Source organism: Poecilia formosa, unplaced genomic scaffold (genome assembly GCF_000485575.1).
Source record: "Poecilia formosa unplaced genomic scaffold, Poecilia_formosa-5.1.2 Scaffold11, whole genome shotgun sequence".
In the NCBI taxonomy this organism is placed as follows: Eukaryota; Metazoa; Chordata; class Actinopteri; order Cyprinodontiformes; family Poeciliidae; genus Poecilia; species Poecilia formosa.
Window position 1 is genome coordinate 3758923 of NW_006799950.1, and position 20238 is coordinate 3779160.

The window sequence follows — 20238 nt, forward strand, 5'->3', positions numbered from 1 at the left end:
CTCATTCATTTCCTCCTCACGTGCTGACGGAGGAGCCGAGATTTAACATGTTTAGGGAATGTTTAGGTAAGGTCAAAGTGTCCAGATTAAGGTCAGTTATCGTTCAAAATGTAAATAATAAAGTTTAAATGGATCGATTTATTTTTACTATTAATGGAGTAATCATTCTATTACACAGTTTCAGATTAAACTTTGAAAGTTTGGTAACATTTCAAATAAACGAATGACGTAGAAAAACAGAAAAATCTAGAAAAAGTGTAATTAAAGTAAATAAAACACATTAAGATAATAATAAAAAAATAAAAGTAAAATACTCAAAAAAAGTCAGATTACATTCAATATTTTAATTTTCAATTCCTCTCACTCTCTCTCTATTATAACATTATATGAATATGGAAAGAAGAAATGAATAAATGTTAAATGTAAAGAAAGTCAAAAATCCAATGCCAAAAAATATGTACTTACTAATAATACATATTAGCAAATATGTATTATTATTATTTAATTACTATCATAATTATGACAAATTATGATTTATCATAATCATAATTATGATACAAATGTTGCAATTAAGGTAAAATTAAAAAACAAAAAAGAGCTGAGCAAAGATTTAGCTTTTTTTCTATTACATTATTTATCATAAATCCTAAGGTTCAAATCACAATGTCTTATTACATCACAAAGCGTCAGGAAAAAAATCTCTTCTTGTGAAGTAGGCCTAGTACTCTATGTGATATTTTTTTTTCAATACCAATAAGTAGCACATAGTTTTGAAGTGGAAGAAATTGAGACATTTTTTTTTACATCTGTATGCAGCGCCCTTTACTCTGATACAACCAAATACAGTCCAGTTTAATAAACTGTCTTCAGAGGTCAAGTAATTGGTCACTGTCCTGTGAAGGCCTCCGAGGTTTGTTCAAGAAGTGAACATGGCACTGTAGAATTTTGTATAAACCAGGTCTACACATTAATTATGCCGACAGATTTAAAAGCCACTAGAGGGCGCCATACTAACGTATACAAGGTCAAACGACACGGCCGCTCCACTTCTCGCACATTTTTCAAGCGCTGTACTTCTTTATGTGAAGAAGGCAGGCAGAGTTTTAGACGTGTGATCTAATCTGTGTATGTTTACATTTATATCTAGATATTGAACAAAATTGCTTTGTATGCAGAGCAGTGATGTGACTGGCTGAAACAAATGGAGAATAAAGTTATTGTTAGGGAATTTAAAATGAGCGTGTTGTGTGTCCTTGTTCGTGGGACCGTGCAGGCTTTACTCTGCCGTTATCTGGTGGCCTCCTGCTCCTCCACCACCACAATGGCTCCTGCACCACATTCATCAAGTTGACACCAGACACACACACACACACACACACTTTTTCCCTCTATCACTCCACACCACCACATCCTCTGTTCCCTCTGTCCCCCGTCTCTCCTCTCCACATTTCTTCAGCACCATTTCATTACCTTATTACCTTCGGAGGGGAGTGAATCATCCTTTAAACTCATCTCCTTCTTTGTGACACATCATTTGTTGATCTGATTGGTGTCATAAATGTCCCTGCAGAGCGTGCTCAAAGCTGGTGTTAGTGTGTGTGCAAACCTGTGACTACACAATAAGGGCTGCACAGTATATTGAATAGGAGTTGTAATTGCAATGCCAGTGCATGCAGAATTGCAATCGCTGCTTGGATGTTTTGTTTGGTAGGATGCGATATTTCTAGTGTCATACATCTACACTCTGTATACTGATAGGTTAATTGACCAGTTAGAAGACCAAGAAACACAGCAGACAGGTCAGGGATAGAGTCGTAAAGAAGTTCAAGGCGGAAAACAATGTCTCAAGCTTTGAACATCTTGCTGAGCGTGTACGGATTTTGTCCCTGAAACTGTGGCTTCCTCCAGGAGTCCACAGACATGACTTTTAGGTTACCTGGTGTCTCTACATTGCCTTTTTTGTGTGTGCACGGTTGTTTGTCTGCTGTGTTGTAGTGTGATGGACTGACAACCTCTCCATGGTGGACCTCATCCTCTTGCTCAGTGACCGGTGGAGACAGGCACCAGCTCCATCACTACTCCACAAGGACAAGTGGGTACAGACAATGGACGGATGGAGTTTTTAACAAACTTGGCTGCATCCGTCTTCTAAGCTAAATTTAAATCACATTTACCAATTTAACATGAATTGCTACCTAACTTACCAGATGGACCAGGGTTGTGTCTAGACAGAAATCTTTATAGCAAACTCATTTTAGATTCACCTTTCATGGATTTTGTTACTTTGCAGCCTTTCGTAAAGACACTTCCTGATCGTCTTTTCTTGACTCAGAAAAGACGAAACCCCATTATTTTTAAATGGGGTGTGGGGATCATGGTTACGTGTTTATTGCAGAACTGTTACCAAAAACAAAAAAGGGTTCAAGATGGAGCTTTTTGGCAGCAAACTGATTGCTGTTCGGAATAAGCTCCATTCATGTCCAAGGCTAAAACTGAGATGACGATCCTCCTGGTCACGACCACATTCTTCAGAAAAGACACCATCGCTGAGAAAACTGAAACTGAAGTGAAACCATCAAAAATTTAATGTTTTAAATTGAACAGATATCTAATAAATTGTTGACTCAAAGGTCAGCAACCTGATTTAGGTGAAGAAAATCCCAATGCTTGTGCTTCCACAGCTGCTTGGATTTTCCACACCCCTTAGCATCACCTCAGTTTCCCTCTTTCTAGAGATTTCAAGTTGAGCTCTGAGTTGTAGCAAACCTCTCCAGCTGGAGCTTCTCTCCTCCACCGACATCACACCCCATCTTCTTCTTATCCCTCCCGTCATCCTTCATCCTTCCTCTTCTTTTTTTTTTTTATCTGTCCAAGGTGGTGCCGCTACTAAGCATGAGTAATGATGCTGTCATCTCCGTGAGTCTCCATTTATCAATGTCAAACAGGAGCACGAGAGTTTGGTGGTTGTGTGCGCGGTGATGTTGGTGGGTGGGGGGGTAGAGGGTGGACGGAAAAACATGGCAACTGGGGAAATGCAAGGAGGTAAAGGTGTAGCAGCAATACGAGAGGAAGAGGTGGAGGTTTATGGCCAAGATGAGGAGGATGAAGAAAGAGGTGTGGCAGATTGGGGGGAGGAGAGTGTTTGAAAGGAGCTGGGTTTAACAAGGATACTCCGTTACAGCATAAGGGCTTCATGTCTGTTGATGCCAATGCAGAGCCAGAGATCCACCATGCTATTGTCAGGCAGAATCAAAGCTTGATTCCTTTGCAGGTATAATTATAATTATGCAAATCAGAGTGACAGTTCATTACAGTGATGGTTAAGTCTCATTGTGCATTTGTCTCCAGATCCTGAAACCAAAAAGATTTTCTGCAAACACAGGAAGTACTCAATCCAGTTATCATTGTAGCGGTGATGATCCAAGTGACAATCCAAACACCTGCATCCATTTTGCTAATTAGGATACAAAAGACTCTCCGGATATAGTTTGTTGGTAGTGATGCTATGTTTTAGGCAAACAAGACAGCAAGGTTTGAAAAACAGATCCATCTTGAATGCTGAGGAAAGGTAGATTTTAAGAAGTTTGTCATTTAACTTGATGTACAGGAACTATACAGAAAACCCTTGAAGACTGTCATGTAACTGTAGTGCGATTTTGCATGTGCATAACTCTTTTAGGCCGTTAGTCTAAAAGAGGCAAGACCCCGAACAAACAGCTGAACAGTTTTTATCCCAGGTCTGTCTAAATGAGCAAATGCAGCTGAATTATCGATAAATACTGACCAGCTGAGCTACCCTGATGTACAATACTACCCCCTTTAATATTCTATATTTGTAACAATGTTTGATACATTGTGTGATCACCTCTTTCAGCAAAACAAATTTTGCTGTTAAAATGTTAGCTCAGAATGTAGAACAGATAATTTTTCCACATGCTGGTCATTATGGACCCCAGTTTCTTTTGTAGTTATGTAATTTTAATTCCTGAGTTTTGTATTTGGAGTGTTTATATATATATATATATATATATACCCCTCCGTTAAGTACAGCAGAGGAGCAGTGATGCTGTGGGCCTGTTTCTCTTTTTAAAGACACTGGAAATCTTTTTGTATTGCATATCAACTGTTTGACAATTGCTTATTTTAAATAAAAATGGAGTGAAATGAACATATGATTCCTTTAAAGAAGAGTGAGGACAAAAGTGTCAATATGTGGGGGAAAAAAATACGTGATTTCTGATAACACAAAGAACGACTGCAGATACCTAAAGATGTTGACAATTCAAAGGAACCCTATAAATAACAGAACATCAGTTTAATATGACCAGCGAGAACATTCTCTTTTTATTGTATCTTTTTGAAAAAACAAAAACAAAAAATCTTCTGTAATTCTCTTCTGTTAACATTTCAATATTCTGTACAAGATAAAAAGAAGTAAGCACTGCTTAAGAACAAAATCTCAAACTAAAAAAAAAATAGAGAGGAGGTTTACAATACAAATTAGTAGTAAGACATTGTCTGAAGTGCAATGGCATAGCTCAGATGGATTAAAAGTGAAACCGGAAAAGAAAAAAGAAAAATACTTCTCTATTTTTCAACAAACAGTAAATTCTTTACAGAGTAGAGACTGTAATATCTGATGTATTTAAACCTGTAAAAACATATTTACAAATAGCCATCATCTTTTATATACTTTTTTCTCATAATCACATATATATGTCAGCACCAGTAAAAAAACCCCCAAAACAAAATAAAATAAAATAAAATAAAATAAAAACAAAGAACATCAACAACAACCATTTTTGTTAAAATGTTGTCTACAGACTTGGTCCCAGTATTGTGATATTTGGAGGAAGCTTCTGTTCTCTGTCTGAAATCATTTCCAAACCAGATCTCAGAGCTCTCACTTCTAAAAAAGGACAAGACAGACACAGAGGGCCTTCAAACACCTTTCTCCTTCCACTTTGGCGTGGAACTGAAGTCCGAGCCTGCCTGGGCGCACGTCGGAGTTCTGGAAGAATGAAATTCCTTTTTTTTTTTCCTTTGTCCTGGAAAGCAGACTCGACAATCTGTGAGTTTAAAGCGCTGATGCGGGGTCTAAATTATTCAACCATTTTTTCCTTGACGAAAACTGGTCGAGTGCTACAACCCCGCAAACAAATCCGCATGTGACAACAACAAAAAAAAAATAGAGCCTCATTTGCAACGCTTACAGGACGACCGAGTTCTATTAAAGGGCTGGATTTCACGACGACGACAACAACCATAAGAACAGAAGGCTTTTTGGTTTTGTAGGTTACATCATTGTCCTAAAAACAGACACTCTTGTCTTTCACTGAATAATACAAAACATTTAGAGATGCAACATGTTGACAAGAACCACAGCAATAAAAACCTATGTTATATCTTTATGTTTACATTTCAGGGCTCAAGATGAGGCAGTCTGATGAAGGTGATGGTGAATGAAAGCATGAGCAGCTGACGTAAAGCCAACAGTTCCCTACAGGGAAGTAGAACCCACTGAGAGCCTTTATAGCTAAATATTGTTGGCCTGCAAGGCCAAAATCAACTTTTTGAGCAGTGGTTTGTGAACAAAAACAGGGCTGCTTGTGTTTTTTCCCCCCAATAGTGCAGCAGAGTTTCAGCTGTGGTGTAAAGCAGGGCTGATGGGAAGGCTGTGCTGCGACAGGAGGATGGACAGACATACTGCAGGCTATGGACAGAGCCTGCGATGATGTTAAGAGATAAAACAGGAATAAACTACACTGCCTTGCAAAGGTATTCATACTCCTCAATTTTTTTTTATTTTTACATTTCTTTCACATTATAGGCACAAACTTTAGACCATTTTACTGGGATTTTATGTGATGATCAACCAGCACAGCGATGCACATAACTGTAATTGAAAAAAAAACATAATGCATGGTTTTTAATTTCACAAAATGAAAAAATATTCCATTTGTATTCACTACCACTTTATTGAGATACAGTGTAGTGATTTAGATCGGTCATTTAAATTCACACTTAAATCCCATTTGGAATCCGTGGCAAGACTTTTTACAAACACCACCCCTCTGATGTAATGCCTGCCATACATTATTACAACATTTATTTGTGAACAATTTTGAAAACCCAGCCTACTTTCCCTTCCATTTCCCCAAATTTGCCTCACTTCGAGTTGGTTTATAATATAAAATCCATGTAAAAAAAATACATTAAAGTTTGGGACTGTAACATGACAAAATATGGAAAAGTTGAAGGAGTTTTGCAAGGCACTGCAGGTGAGCTTCTCTAGAAATTCCCCTCAAAACAAAATAAAGTCACTTGTGGTGTTTGAGTACATTCAGGGCCCAGCGATCATTTTTGGCTGATGTATGGGCTGCGGCTTGTGTCCCACAGACTGGTTCACACACGTGTCAGCGTCTTTGTTTGTTGTCACTGTGTATGCTGTGCTGTAGTTGTCTGTCCTATCCCACTCCTGTCCTTCGCTTTGTTCTCTTCACTCAAAACCATTATACAGTGCTACACAATGCAGGAAATGAAACAAACTCCCTCAAAAAAGAAAAAAAAAAGGAGAAATTATGGGTGGGTTGCCTAGCAAAAAGCACAAGAGGCTAGCCTGTGCTTGTGTTGCACAATAGTGGAACATCATTTGCGATGTGCCCAATATAAACAGAGAAATGAGTGCTGTGAGTGATGAATGAGTCTCTGGAGGGAGAGTAGGGGTACAGATTTGGGTGAGAGTGTATGTATATATATGTGGGGGGAAACAGAGTTGAGAGTGGAAATGGGAGCTTTGAGAGGATAGAGCTGAGAGATCTGAAGCACTGAACAGGGTGTCACACAAATAAATTGTCGTCTTGAGAACGATATTGTCTTCCTCTTCATCAGCCTGCGGTTTGGGAAAAGCTTGGGTTCAAAGTTAAGCGGTGTAAACGGGAATCGCTGTCAAACACTAGATTGTAAGGAAAATTTACTCCAGGGGAGAAACGAGTGAAACTAACAAAACACACCTCCTAATTCTTATATTGTTTTTCAATAATATGCACAAGACGTGTGAGAGCTCCTTCCATTTCAAACACACACACACACACACACACACACACGCACGCATACACACAGAAAACATAATACCAGAACTTATTTATAATCTCTCTCATGTTTTACAAAACAAAACATGCCAGTCTATGTCATGTCTTACTTTCTGTTGGACTTTCTCAGGTTATGTCCCAAAGTTGAGTTCATTCTGAAAATGTTCCCCATTGGCTATTGGTTCTGGAAAAGCTCGTCCATCCACCCGTCGCCCGAGTCCAGCTCCGCCCCCGATCCGTCACCCAAACCAAAGGCTCCCCCTCCTGAGGGCCCGCCCCCGTACCCATAGGATGACATGTCCTGATTGGCTGTCCTTTGGTAGCCCTGTGGCTGACCCCCAACTGCAACTCCTCCTGGTCCATAGGGTCCACCTCCTCCTCCCCCTATTCCTGGGCCTCCTGGACCCGGCCCAAAAGCCCCCATCCCAGACATCCCCTGGGCCATCATCCCTTGGGTAATCCCCTGGTTCATGACCATGGGTCGGGGCTGATTGGTCCTCGGCTGATTGCCCATGTGAGGGCGCATCATTGGGCTGCCCATACTTGCAGCCGGGTTGCCCACTCTGGGGTCCATTCCTTGGCCAGCCTGTCCAGAACCTGGAAAGTGTTGCTTGGTCATACGTGGAGGTTGACCCGGCTGCATACCGTAAGCCTGGGAGGAGGTGAACCCCACCATATCTCCTCCTGCTCCTCCTGTAGTCCTTCCGACTCCTCCCCCCATGGCCTGTAGACCTTGTCCTTGCTGCTGTGGCCAGCCGCCAGCCGCCATCCCAGCTCCACCTCCTCCGCCTCCTAGCATGCTTTGCAGTCTCTGAGACTGGGCTTTGGCGGGGCCTTTGAGGGGCTGCTGAGCTATGGAGTTCATTAACATCCCTTGCCCTCCATAAGCTCCAGCCCCGCCGCTCCCGGGGCCCCCGGGCATACCTCCGAGTCCAGGACCCGCACCCGCCTGCCGAGGAGGCCCTCCGGCAGGGTTGTGCTGTGGTGGAAGACCCATGGAGGCTTGGACGCTTTGGTTCTGGTGCTGCTGCTGGTGGATCATTTGGCTCATTGAAGGGTTGAGGCCATATAAGGCACCCTGGTTGGACCCCTGGGTGCCATAGGATAGTCCCATGTCGGCTTGAGGTCCCACTGGACCACCTTGACCCTGAACAGAATTCATCTGGACCATCTGCTGCTGGTTGTGCTGCTGCTGCTGGAGGAGACGAGAGGACCGCATATTTTGGAGCGATTGGCTTCTGGATGCCAGATCTTGTGGAGGACCTATGAATGGAAATTAAAGAGATGTTAGAACAATAAAAAAAGACAGACAAATGGGAATGGACAAAAAAATACAACAAATAAATGCTGAGGTTTAGGAATTATGTTTATGAAATTGTTTGTATGGTGCTGGACTTCCCCTCAGATAGTCTACCCTGTAGAGAAGGTGGACCTCTAACTGTCCAGGACCATCAACCTCCAAACAGAAGTCCCACAAGGTTGGTGTATTTTGAGCCCCTTTACATCTACGACTTTGACTCCTCATAGTTTGAACAATCGTGAGACAGACTTCATGGAAGATGTGGAGGATACAGGTCAGAAGATACCAGAAAAAAAACCCAGTTCCTCTTGAATGTCAGAATAAAACAGAGAAGACGGTGGTGGACCACTGCAGAAAGAAGTCATTCCTACTCCAGTGGAAAAGATAAACAGTATCACACACCTGGATTCATCCTACACATGATCTCACCTGCTATACTCACATACTTTCTCAGGTCACAAGTGGATTTACCACCCAGTGACACTTAGCTACATGGCTGCTGTAAAAAGCATTCTGATCATCAGCATCACATCTTGGTCTCACTATTGTAACCAACAGGACCTACGGAGGGATCAAATCATTATAATGATCAAAGACGCTTCCCACCCCAGTAACCGTCTTTTTATTTATTTACTTCATCATTCAGGTGCAATATATCCACTGTTGATAAAAGACGACACTGAAAATTTGTGCTCAGCCAGCAATCTACCCACGACGACAGTCACGGTTGCTCATTTTTCCTTCCTGTTTATTCCTCAGCACATTTCCTGGGTTGCCTCTTGCGATTTCTAGTTTCATATTTTCCTTCCGTCTATCCTCCAGCCAAGGAATGATTCAGGGCATGTTTCACTGTGTGCTACGCATGCATAACAGAGCGTGTGACAAATGAAATCCTGAATCTCAAAAATATGTCCCGTCTAACCTCGGTTCGCCAAAACATGGCACAGATAAAAACAGTTGAGCACCAGCAACTCATTTTCACAGTTTCTCCTATTAAAGCAGAACTGAAGGAGCCTGAGGAAGTGAAAATGGCTCTAAATCCTTTAATAGGCCCAATACTGACACCACTCCACTAATCCCTCTTCTTAAAGCGCAGACCTGAAATGTAACAGACGAGTGAGAACTTGATGGATAATGCAATCCAGGCTCACAAGTAGGAAGAAACTCATGAATGCTACCAGCTAAGACAATATGAGCAATACCACAATCAAAGTGGACTGGTTGGATGCTATATTTCAGAGGGTGTGCATAACAAGCTCCAATATAATATTTATAGCAATTGTATATGTATTTGGCCCGTGCAAGTCAGCTGAACTAGATGACGACTCTTTAAATTCTTCAGTTTTATCCATCAATTGTCTCACAGCTGAGTTCATAAATGGAGACATTATCCACATATTGATGCAACTTCTTGCCACCATCCCAAAGAAGCTGGAAATTTTCTGAATTGTTTACCAAATTTCTGAGGTCTATGTTTTCTATGAACATTAACACTTATTAATGATTTGTTTCATTCACGGCAACATTCACCAATCTCATCACATGCCACATGTTGTCCTAATACCGCACAGCTTTACTCTGGCTGCATATCTACAATAGTTTCATCTGGCATCATCTTCCTCTCCACCTTACCTTCCCAGACTTGCAGACAGACTAATGGCTATAAATGGCTTGAGTGTTGACTCCCCTCCTCCATCTCTCCATCATCCTCTCACCCACTCATCTTCACTCCTCCTCCATTCCCAACCTCAGGTTCTACCTACCAGGACCATCTACCTCTTCCTCTTGTTGCCAGTTCCCCAACCCCCATCCCTTTCTCCTCCACTCCCACTTCCCTCGTCTCATCCATCTCACTGACTTCCCCAGAACTCTGGGGGATGCAGGACGGACAAGTTGCCTTGGTAACAGGCAGATCAGGATTTTTTTTTTTTCCCAGAGAGAATGAGGCAGAAGAGAGGAGAAAGAGCAACTCAGAGATGACTGATATATATCTGACTGAGGCAGATAAAAGCGACAGGGACGGGTTTGACAGGAATATTTGGTCAGAGCTGCTTTTAGATTCTAACCCCTGAACTGACAAGAGATGCAGAAACAGTTTTGTGCTGGTTGTCTGTATTATATATTAACTTATTAGACGAGCTACAGCTGGAGATACAATCAGTCACAACAGGACTCGTTTTCACATTTAGCATTTAGCACCACAAACGTCAATTCATTTTATTTTTATTGTATGCAAGGGGGATCAATACAAAGCAGTAAGAAGTGGAAGGAAAATGACAATTTTCAAAAATATTTTGAAAAAAAAAATCTTGAAAAGTAAGTTGTGCATTTGTATTCTCACTCCTTCAGTTTATACTTGTTTCAGAACTACCTTTTACTTTAATTACACCTGCAAATATTTGGGGTACGTCTCCACTGCAGTCAATTCTTTGTAAAATAGCCAAAGCTCAGTCTGATTGTCTGGGCAAATTCATTTTTAAATCTTCTCAAAGATTTTCAGCCAACTTTAAGTCTGAACTTTGACTAGGCCAGACCTTCACACGAATATGCTTTGAACTAAACCTCTGCATTGTAGCTCTGGACTGATATTTAGCATCGTCGTCTTGCCCAGTAAAAGTGTTTGTCAACAATGCGTCATTTTCCTTCAGTGTCACAAAAGTGCACTTCTCTTTGGTATTTCTGTGACATGAAATCCCATTAAATCACATTGAGGTTGTGGTTGTAATGTGATGAAATGTGAGGCGGAGCCTTGTAGACAAGACTGTCTGGCTGCCTGCTACCTTTTATGGAATGAACTCGGGTATTTTGTGTGTTTTACCTTGGTACTGATTGACTTGGGGGTATGGATTCCTTTGGCCCTGGCCCATCTGTCTGGGGAGATGCTGCTGCTGCTGGAGCTAAACACACACACACACAAATACAAATAATTATGAGCACATGTTAGAACTGCACAACCTTCTCTCAGGTCAGATAAATCTGCTTAGGACTTGACATCATCATGCAGCACCATTCATGAAAAAAAAAATGAAGGGGAAAATCCAAATAAAACAAACTTTNCTAATGTGGCAGATGGCATTTCGCTGACCCACAAACCGCTAAAATTAAACAAAAAGGAAGAAGGAGGACGACATGAGCTTCACATGCCACAGTTGGCTGGAACATGAGCTTGTTTATGACCCAAAATGCTGCCGAAGCGCAACATGTGGGGTAGACAAATAAAAATGGATAGTGTAGGGTTTTTCTGACAGTTTTTGGCTTTGATATTTTTTTTTCCCTCTACATTTGTTTGTGCTGGACGAATACGTTTCTGAATATCAACTGCAATCCTGCTTCATGCATGAAAAGCTGATATATCCCAAAATGAGCCGTCGGACGGCATAAATTGTTATGCATGTATGACAATAATATAAAATCGAATGTGTGAAAACACACTTCCTCTTAAACAGAGGAACTTCCCTATAAGCTTTACAATTACATAAAAGTGAAGAATCCTGCAGAATTGGTGAAATTTCACATTACAAATAATTTTTATTTTAACAAAAGAAAGAGAGAAAGAAAAAAAAAAGCCATGAACGCTGATGACGCCGTAAGCATCTGCGTATTTTAATATAAATTTAGCAACATTAACACAACCAGCTGCGCTCTCTCGGCATGCTCCTCACAAAAATAACTCGGCCCCCTGAGTTGGAGAGAAAATCTGCCAGAGCATGTGGCTCGAGGCTGCAGGGGCTCTCTGCCGGTGCCAACGTTTTGAGTCTGACGAAACTTTTCAAAGCCTGTTTTCAGCGATGACACCACATTCTGTGTGAAAGGAAGTCAGACTGAAAGAGAGAAAAAGCTCTGCCACAACAAGCTTTAATGTTACGAAGCACTTCATACCATGCTGGCTGGAAGCTGACTTTCATATTGCAGAAATGCTCAGTTTAATTAATGTTGCAGCTAAATTCAGAAAAATCGTTGGTGAGATCAGAAACTTTTCTTTGTTCTATTGCTAAACATCTGAGCATAGTTAAACAGCAGCCAATAAGATCAAATGATGTTAGGAACGCCCCGAGCTGTCACTAATTACATTGGGATCAGATGTGATATCAGATCATGTGTGTCTGAAAGCCAGTATTTGCTGGTTTTACTAATGTCTTTAAACACGATAATGGAGTTCACATTTTAAAGACCAAAAGTTTGAAGCATTTGCTGATCGAAGCAACAAATGGATGAAACACAGCAACATTCCTGTACCCTCTTCAGCCTTCCCGTTACCTGCTGAAAGTCTCGCTCTCCCTCACTCTCCTGCACACAAATTAAAATGCAGACATGCCTCACGCTTAAAACAATGCAGTTTTCCTTAAATAGCTTTCTACATATCTACGCCCAATAAGTAAATAAATGAATAAGTCAACTTCCACGCCCGAGTATGATGTCATTGAAACTTTCTGGCATTTGGATATGGTTCGGGCAAAAAAGTCTAGAATTTTGAGTTCCAAATAGGGCTGTAGTGATACAATAATCTCACGATACGATACATGATATTCTGCTTACGATACGATATATATTGCGATATTCAGCAAACGATACAATTCAATACACTTTTGCGATTTTCTGAAAGATTTTAGAGGGACAGAGTGATTTTGGTGACATTTTGTGACTGTTATAGAGTTGGATTGAATTCATTTAACTGAAAACTGATTAAAATCATGTCCATGGACACAGACTTAAAGTCGACAGCTGGACAAAATGAATCAAAGAAGTGGTGAGAAAACATGTTTCTTTTAATTGAAACATTACAAACTGTAGCTTACATGCATTTGTAAAGTAAATAAAGTGCACCAAGTACCCTGCTCTGAATAGTTTGATACCTTTTTAACCTTGACACTTAAAATCTGAAGGAATCACTCTAAACCTGATGACCTAATCACTCTCCCGGTGAAGCAAGCAGTGAGTGAGCAAGGTGACAGTTGGATGTTACGATACTTGCAGATGAATATCGATTTTTTTCTAAGAAAGAAAATATCGATATATATCGCAAAATCGATAGTTACACTGCCCTAGTTCCAAAATGGTCAGTACTGAAAAGTAAAGTAAATAAAAATATATACGAGTTTGGCCAAAAGAAAATTTCTCAGAACATTCTTAATTACTTAATATAGAAAAGATGTCTTGAAACAAATAGATAATTTTGCAGGTGCTCTTAGAGGCCTTGACATTCCTGGGTTTTAAAGGAAGGTCATTCTGTGACACATGACAGATGTGCAATGCGGCAGCTCAGGGTTTGAGGTGCCGCACAGCCAATTGTCTGCTATGTTTGGCTGAACAGTTGAAACAGAAAAGTTTAGAAATCAGCCACCAGAGCTTGTTGGCTAGTCATGCTACGTCACCTCTGCTCCACAACCCAAAGCTTTAATGTTGATTCATTGTGATCACCTTTATATTGTGCACAACATAAATACTATAATGCTGTGCCTTTCTTAACCAAATTGTAATTTTGTTTCACATAGATGTGCAAAGTCGAAAGATAAAAGCTAACCTGCAACAGTTAAAGCAGCCAACAGACTTGGCTGCTCTACAAGTGGAAAAGCTTTAAAAAAAATAAACACAACACCCTGATAGTGAAACATCCAACTTTTAACACAAACCAATTCTATATGTTCTAAAACTTATTCTACAAGCATCCTATTCATCCAATATTATGCTGCAGATCCCCTTTGGGAAATTAGGAATAAAGTATTTCTCTGTGCACTCCTAACAAGAGCTGGAGAAGAACCCAAGAGGAAAACCAAACCCAGATTTTACATTATTTTTTTAAAAAGAGAAATACGATTGTCTGATTTCTCTTTTTTTTTTTTCTGCAATACTCTTAATGCTGCTAAAGTCACACTGATGTTTATTTGACAAACTGGCACACAAATAACTGTAACATCTTTTTTTTTAGGGGGGGGGACATACTGGACACGCCATTAGCCAAGCACCACAGCAGGAAATCATGAGATTCATAATATTATTGTTGACTGTATTGTAGTAGCATTAATACACTGACACATTTGCAATAACTTGTGCAGAACCATGTAGTTAGTATATCGTCCAGTTTCATAAAGATTATTATATTAATGAAGAAGAACTATTCTGCTCATTTCAACCCTTCACCCCGTTGTATTTCAGCCTTCATAAATATTTTTTAAGGATGTGAAATCTGAGCCGTTTCCCACCCAAAGTTTCATACAGACCAGTCGCTAATTCATAGCTGCGAGGGGGGAATTATGTACCGCTTTGACAGCTGATGATTTAAAGTAATAGTTTTACAATTTGTCAGCTGTAGCTATTTGAGATCATAGGCACCAATAAATAAGTCTTAGCAGGTTGTTTAGAGTCACTTTCAGACTATAACATTTAACTTAATTAATTGTATGGGAAATTTGAACACTTCTTATTAAGCACTTAATGACCAAAATAGTAAGACCGAGTCAAAATTGTCAATTTTACGACCAATAATAGCTTTAATACCACACAACACCACAATGCCATGTGCAGAAGTGATTAGTTTGAAAATTCAAGTGCAGATTACAGTCTTTTTTTTTTTATGCAGCCCGTTGTAGACCTGCTGACTGGTAGCGGTCTGCTAAATGAGGTCAACATCCTCTGGCTCCCTACAGAGCCACCGGCTCTCAAAACAATCATGTTTATCTGAACCGGATAATGGTGATTTACCTGCACACACTGGTTCCTGGAAAGTGTGTCGCTACTGTACAAATACCCGCACTAAAGTACAATAATATACACAACACAAACCGTGGTAGAAGTATAAAGCAGTCCCTTCGGTGAGAATATGATCAAACCGAGGCAAAGCTTGATTAGTAATTTTGTGCCACACCTGTCAGCGTGCAGACAAGTTCACAGCGAGGCTACAGGCAGATGCATACATGGAGCACAGGGATGGATGAACAGGCCTAAATCCGCTACAAACACGGTGACACGCTCACACCGCTCCTGGCTGTGCTTTTCCTCCGTGCAAAAAAAAAAATAGCACAACCCCAATCTGCCCTGATCTAATCGCGAGCAGCAGCTGCAACAGCGCAAAAAAGACTTTAATCAACACTAACTGACAGACCGCTTACCCCAGCTAGCGAGGCTGACTAGCTTTAGCCGATTAGAAACCCCGAAATTTCCCGAAAACTTTAGAGCAGCCCTAGTTTCTAATGTAGGACATATAACAGATAGCGTGCCCGTCTGTATTCGATAAAAAGTGAAAAGGCAAACGCCACATTACATTCAGAAATGAGCCATTAGGTGAGAAAGTGGAAGCTAACTTGGAGGCTAACGTGTGGCTAGGGAGTTAGCTTACATGGAGGCTGTTTGTTGTGACAAACGGCGGGGCCTGACGCTAGCTGACTGTCAACTGTGCATAATATCAGCCACACAACTGCACTATTCGCAGTGGTTTAATATAAACAACAAGGTTTTTCAGAACAGTCATAATATCACTGCCAGCAGTTAACGCAGAGCAGTGACAGCGCATATTAAGGCCCAGGCTAGCTAGCGAGCTAACTTACTCAATGATGACATTTTGGTATCATGCTGAAGCGGCTGTCAGCTCACTGATGATCAAACCCCAAAAGTCGGCTGCTGGTGACCGGGCGGCCCTTTAACGAATAACTCACCAAAATCCTCTTGAAGAGAGCGTTCTCCTTCGGCGGTAAAGTAACCGTGGGCATCGTTGCAGTCGGAATCGACCTCAGCACATGTAGCTAAAGTTAGCCCGGGTAGTCCAGATGAGTTGAGCGCCGTTAACCCTGCTTTTCCTGCTTCAGCAGCCACTCTCTGCTCGATTGCTCCGTTTTCTCTTCTCATTCATTTCCTCCTCACGTGCTGACGGAGGAGCCGAGATTTAACATGTTTAGGGAATGTTTAGGTAAGGTCAAAGTGTCCAGATTAAGGTCAGTTATCGTTCAAAATGTAAATAATAAAGTTTAAATGGATCGATTTATTTTTACTATTAATGGAGTAATCATTCTATTACACAGTTTCAGATTAAACTTTGAAAGTTTGGTAACATTTCAAATAAACGAATGACGTAGAAAAACAGAAAAATCTAGAAAAAGTGTAATTAAAGTAAATAAAACACATTAAGATAATAATAAAAAAATAAAAGTAAAATACTCAAAAAAAAGTCAGATTACATTCAATATTTTAATTTTCAATTCCTCTCACTCTCTCTCTATTATAACATTATATGAATATGGAAAGAAGAAATGAATAAATGTTAAATGTAAAGAAAGTCAAAAATCCAATGCCAAAAAATATGTACTTACTAATAATACATATTAGCAAATATGTATTATTATTATTTAATTACTATCATAATTATGACAAATTATGATTTATCATAATCATAATTATGATACAAATGTTGCAATTAAGGTAAAATTAAAAAACAAAAAAGAGCTGAGCAAAGATTTAGCTTTTTTTCTATTACATTATTTATCATAAATCCTAAGGTTCAAATCACAATGTCTTATTACATCACAAAGCGTCAGGAAAAAAATCTCTTCTTGTGAAGTAGGCCTAGTACTCTATGTGATATTTTTTTTTCAATACCAATAAGTAGCACATAGTTTTGAAGTGGAAGAAATTGAGACATTTTTTTTTTTACATCTGTCTGCAGCCCCCTTTACTCTGATACAACCAAATACAGTCCAGTTTAATAAACTGTCTTCAGAGGTCAAGTAATTGGTCACTGTCCTGTGAAGGCCTCCGTGGTTTGTTCAAGAAGTGAACATGGCACTGTAGAATTTTGTATAAACCAGGTCTACACATTAATTATGCCGACAGATTTAAAAGCCACTAGAGGGCGCCATACTAACGTATACAAGGTCAAACGACACGGCCGCTCCACTTCTCGCACATTTTTCAAGCGCTGTACTTCTTTATGTGAAGAAGGCAGGCAGAGTTTTAGACGTGTGATCTAATCTGTGTATGTTTACATTTATATCTAGATATTGAACAAAATTGCTTTGTATGCAGAGCAGTGATGTGACTGGCTGAAACAAATGGAGAATAAAGTTATTGTTAGGGAATTTAAAATGAGCGTGTTGTGTGTCCTTGTTCGTGGGACCGTGCAGGCTTTACTCTGCCGTTATCTGGTGGCCTCCTGCTCCTCCACCACCACAATGGCTCCTGCACCACATTCATCAAGTTGACACCAGACACACACACACACACACACACTTTTTCCCTCTATCACTCCACACCACCACATCCTCTGTTCCCTCTGTCCCCCGTCTCTCCTCTCCACATTTCTTCAGCACCATTTCATTACCTTATTACCTTCGGAGGGGAGTGAATCATCCTTTAAACTCATCTCCTTCTTTGTGACACATCATTTGTTGATCTGATTGGTGTCATAAATGTCCCTGCAGAGCGTGCTCAAAGCTGGTGTTAGTGTGTGTGCAAACCTGTGACTACACAATAAGGGCTGCACAGTATATTGAATAGGAGTTGTAATTGCAATGCCAGTGCATGCAGAATTGCAATCGCTGCTTGGATGTTTTGTTTGGTAGGATGCGATATTTCTAGTGTCATACATCTACACTCTGTATACTGATAGGTTAATTGACCAGTTAGAAGACCAAGAAACACAGCAGACAGGTCAGGGATAGAGTCGTAAAGAAGTTCAAGGCGGAAAACAATGTCTCAAGCTTTGAACATCTTGCTGAGCGTGTACGGATTTTGTCCCTGAAACTGTGGCTTCCTCCAGGAGTCCACAGACATGACTTTTAGGTTACCTGGTGTCTCTACATTGCCTTTTTTGTGTGTGCACGGTTGTTTGTCTGCTGTGTTGTAGTGTGATGGACTGACAACCTCTCCATGGTGGACCTCATCCTCTTGCTCAGTGACCGGTGGAGACAGGCACCAGCTCCATCACTACTCCACAAGGACAAGTGGGTACAGACAATGGACGGATGGAGTTTTTAACAAACTTGGCTGCATCCGTCTTCTAAGCTAAATTTAAATCACATTTACCAATTTAACATGAATTGCTACCTAACTTACCAGATGGACCAGGGTTGTGTCTAGACAGAAATCTTTATAGCAAACTCATTTTAGATTCACCTTTCATGGATTTTGTTACTTTGCAGCCTTTCGTAAAGACACTTCCTGATCGTCTTTTCTTGACTCAGAAAAGACGAAACCCCATTATTTTTAAATGGGGTGTGGGGATCATGGTTACGTGTTTATTGCAGAACTGTTACCAAAAACAAAAAAGGGTTCAAGATGGAGCTTTTTGGCAGCAAACTGATTGCTGTTCGGAATAAGCTCCATTCATGTCCAAGGCTAAAACTGAGATGACGATCCTCCTGGTCACGACCACATTCTTCAGAAAAGACACCATCGCTGAGAAAACTGAAACTGAAGTGAAACCATCAAAAATTTAATGTTTTAAATTGAACAGATATCTAATAAATTGTTGACTCAAAGGTCAGCAACCTGATTTAGGTGAAGAAAATCCCAATGCTTGTGCTTCCACAGCTGCTTGGATTTTCCACACCCCTTAGCATCACCTCAGTTTCCCTCTTTCTAGAGATTTCAAGTTGAGCTCTGAGTTGTAGCAAACCTCTCCAGCTGGAGCTTCTCTCCTCCACCGACATCACACCCCATCTTCTTCTTATCCCTCCCGTCATCCTTCATCCTTCCTCTTCTTTTTTTTTTTTATCTGTCCAAGGTGGTGCCGCTACTAAGCATGAGTAATGATGCTGTCATCTCCGTGAGTCTCCATTTATCAATGTCAAACAGGAGCACGAGAGTTTGGTGGTTGTGTGCGCGGTGATGTTGGTGGGTGGGGGGGTAGAGGGTGGACGGAAAAACATGGCAACTGGGGAAATGCAAGGAGGTAAAGGTGTAGCAGCAATACGAGAGGAAGAGGTGGAGGTTTATGGCCAAGATGAGGAGGATGAAGAAAGAGGTGTGGCAGATTGGGGGGAGGAGAGTGTTTGAAAGGAGCTGGGTTTAACAAGGATACTCCGTTACAGCATAAGGGCTTCATGTCTGTTGATGCCAATGCAGAGCCAGAGATCCACCATGCTATTGTCAGGCAGAATCAAAGCTTGATTCCTTTGCAGGTATAATTATAATTATGCAAATCAGAGTGACAGTTCATTACAGTGATGGTTAAGTCTCATTGTGCATTTGTCTCCAGATCCTGAAACCAAAAAGATTTTCTGCAAACACAGGAAGTACTCAATCCAGTTATCATTGTAGCGGTGATGATCCAAGTGACAATCCAAACACCTGCATCCATTTTGCTAATTAGGATACAAAAGACTCTCCGGATATAGTTTGTTGGTAGTGATGCTATGTTTTAGGCAAACAAGACAGCAAGGTTTGAAAAACAGATCCATCTTGAATGCTGAGGAAAGGTAGATTTTAAGAAGTTTGTCATTTAACTTGATGTACAGGAACTATACAGAAAACCCTTGAAGACTGTCATGTAACTGTAGTGCGATTTTGCATGTGCATAACTCTTTTAGGCCGTTAGTCTAAAAGAGGCAAGACCCCGAACAAACAGCTGAACAGTTTTTATCCCAGGTCTGTCTAAATGAGCAAATGCAGCTGAATTATCGATAAATACTGACCAGCTGAGCTACCCTGATGTACAATACTACCCCCTTTAATATTCTATATTTGTAACAATGTTTGATACATTGTGTGATCACCTCTTTCAGCAAAACAAATTTTGCTGTTAAAATGTTAGCTCAGAATGTAGAACAGATAATTTTTCCACATGCTGGTCATTATGGACCCCAGTTTCTTTTGTAGTTATGTAATTTTAATTCCTGAGTTTTGTATTTGGAGTGTTTA

The 20238-nt window shown here is 40.5% G+C and overlaps 1 protein-coding gene across 1 annotated transcript in view; it reads right to left on the reverse strand.

The window, feature by feature from the left end:
- Positions 1 to 4318: 4318 nt before the first annotated feature.
- Positions 4319 to 20238, reverse strand: part of maml3 (mastermind-like transcriptional coactivator 3) — a 129235-nt gene continuing 113315 nt past the window's right edge. The window contains exons 5-6 of the mRNA XM_016667131.1: positions 11210 to 11288; positions 4319 to 8354 (exon numbers count right to left, since the gene is read on the reverse strand). Coding sequence (XP_016522617.1) covers positions 7267 to 8354; positions 11210 to 11288 — 1167 coding nt within the window. The 3' untranslated portion in view covers positions 4319 to 7266. The remainder of the gene's footprint in view (positions 8355 to 11209; positions 11289 to 20238) is intronic.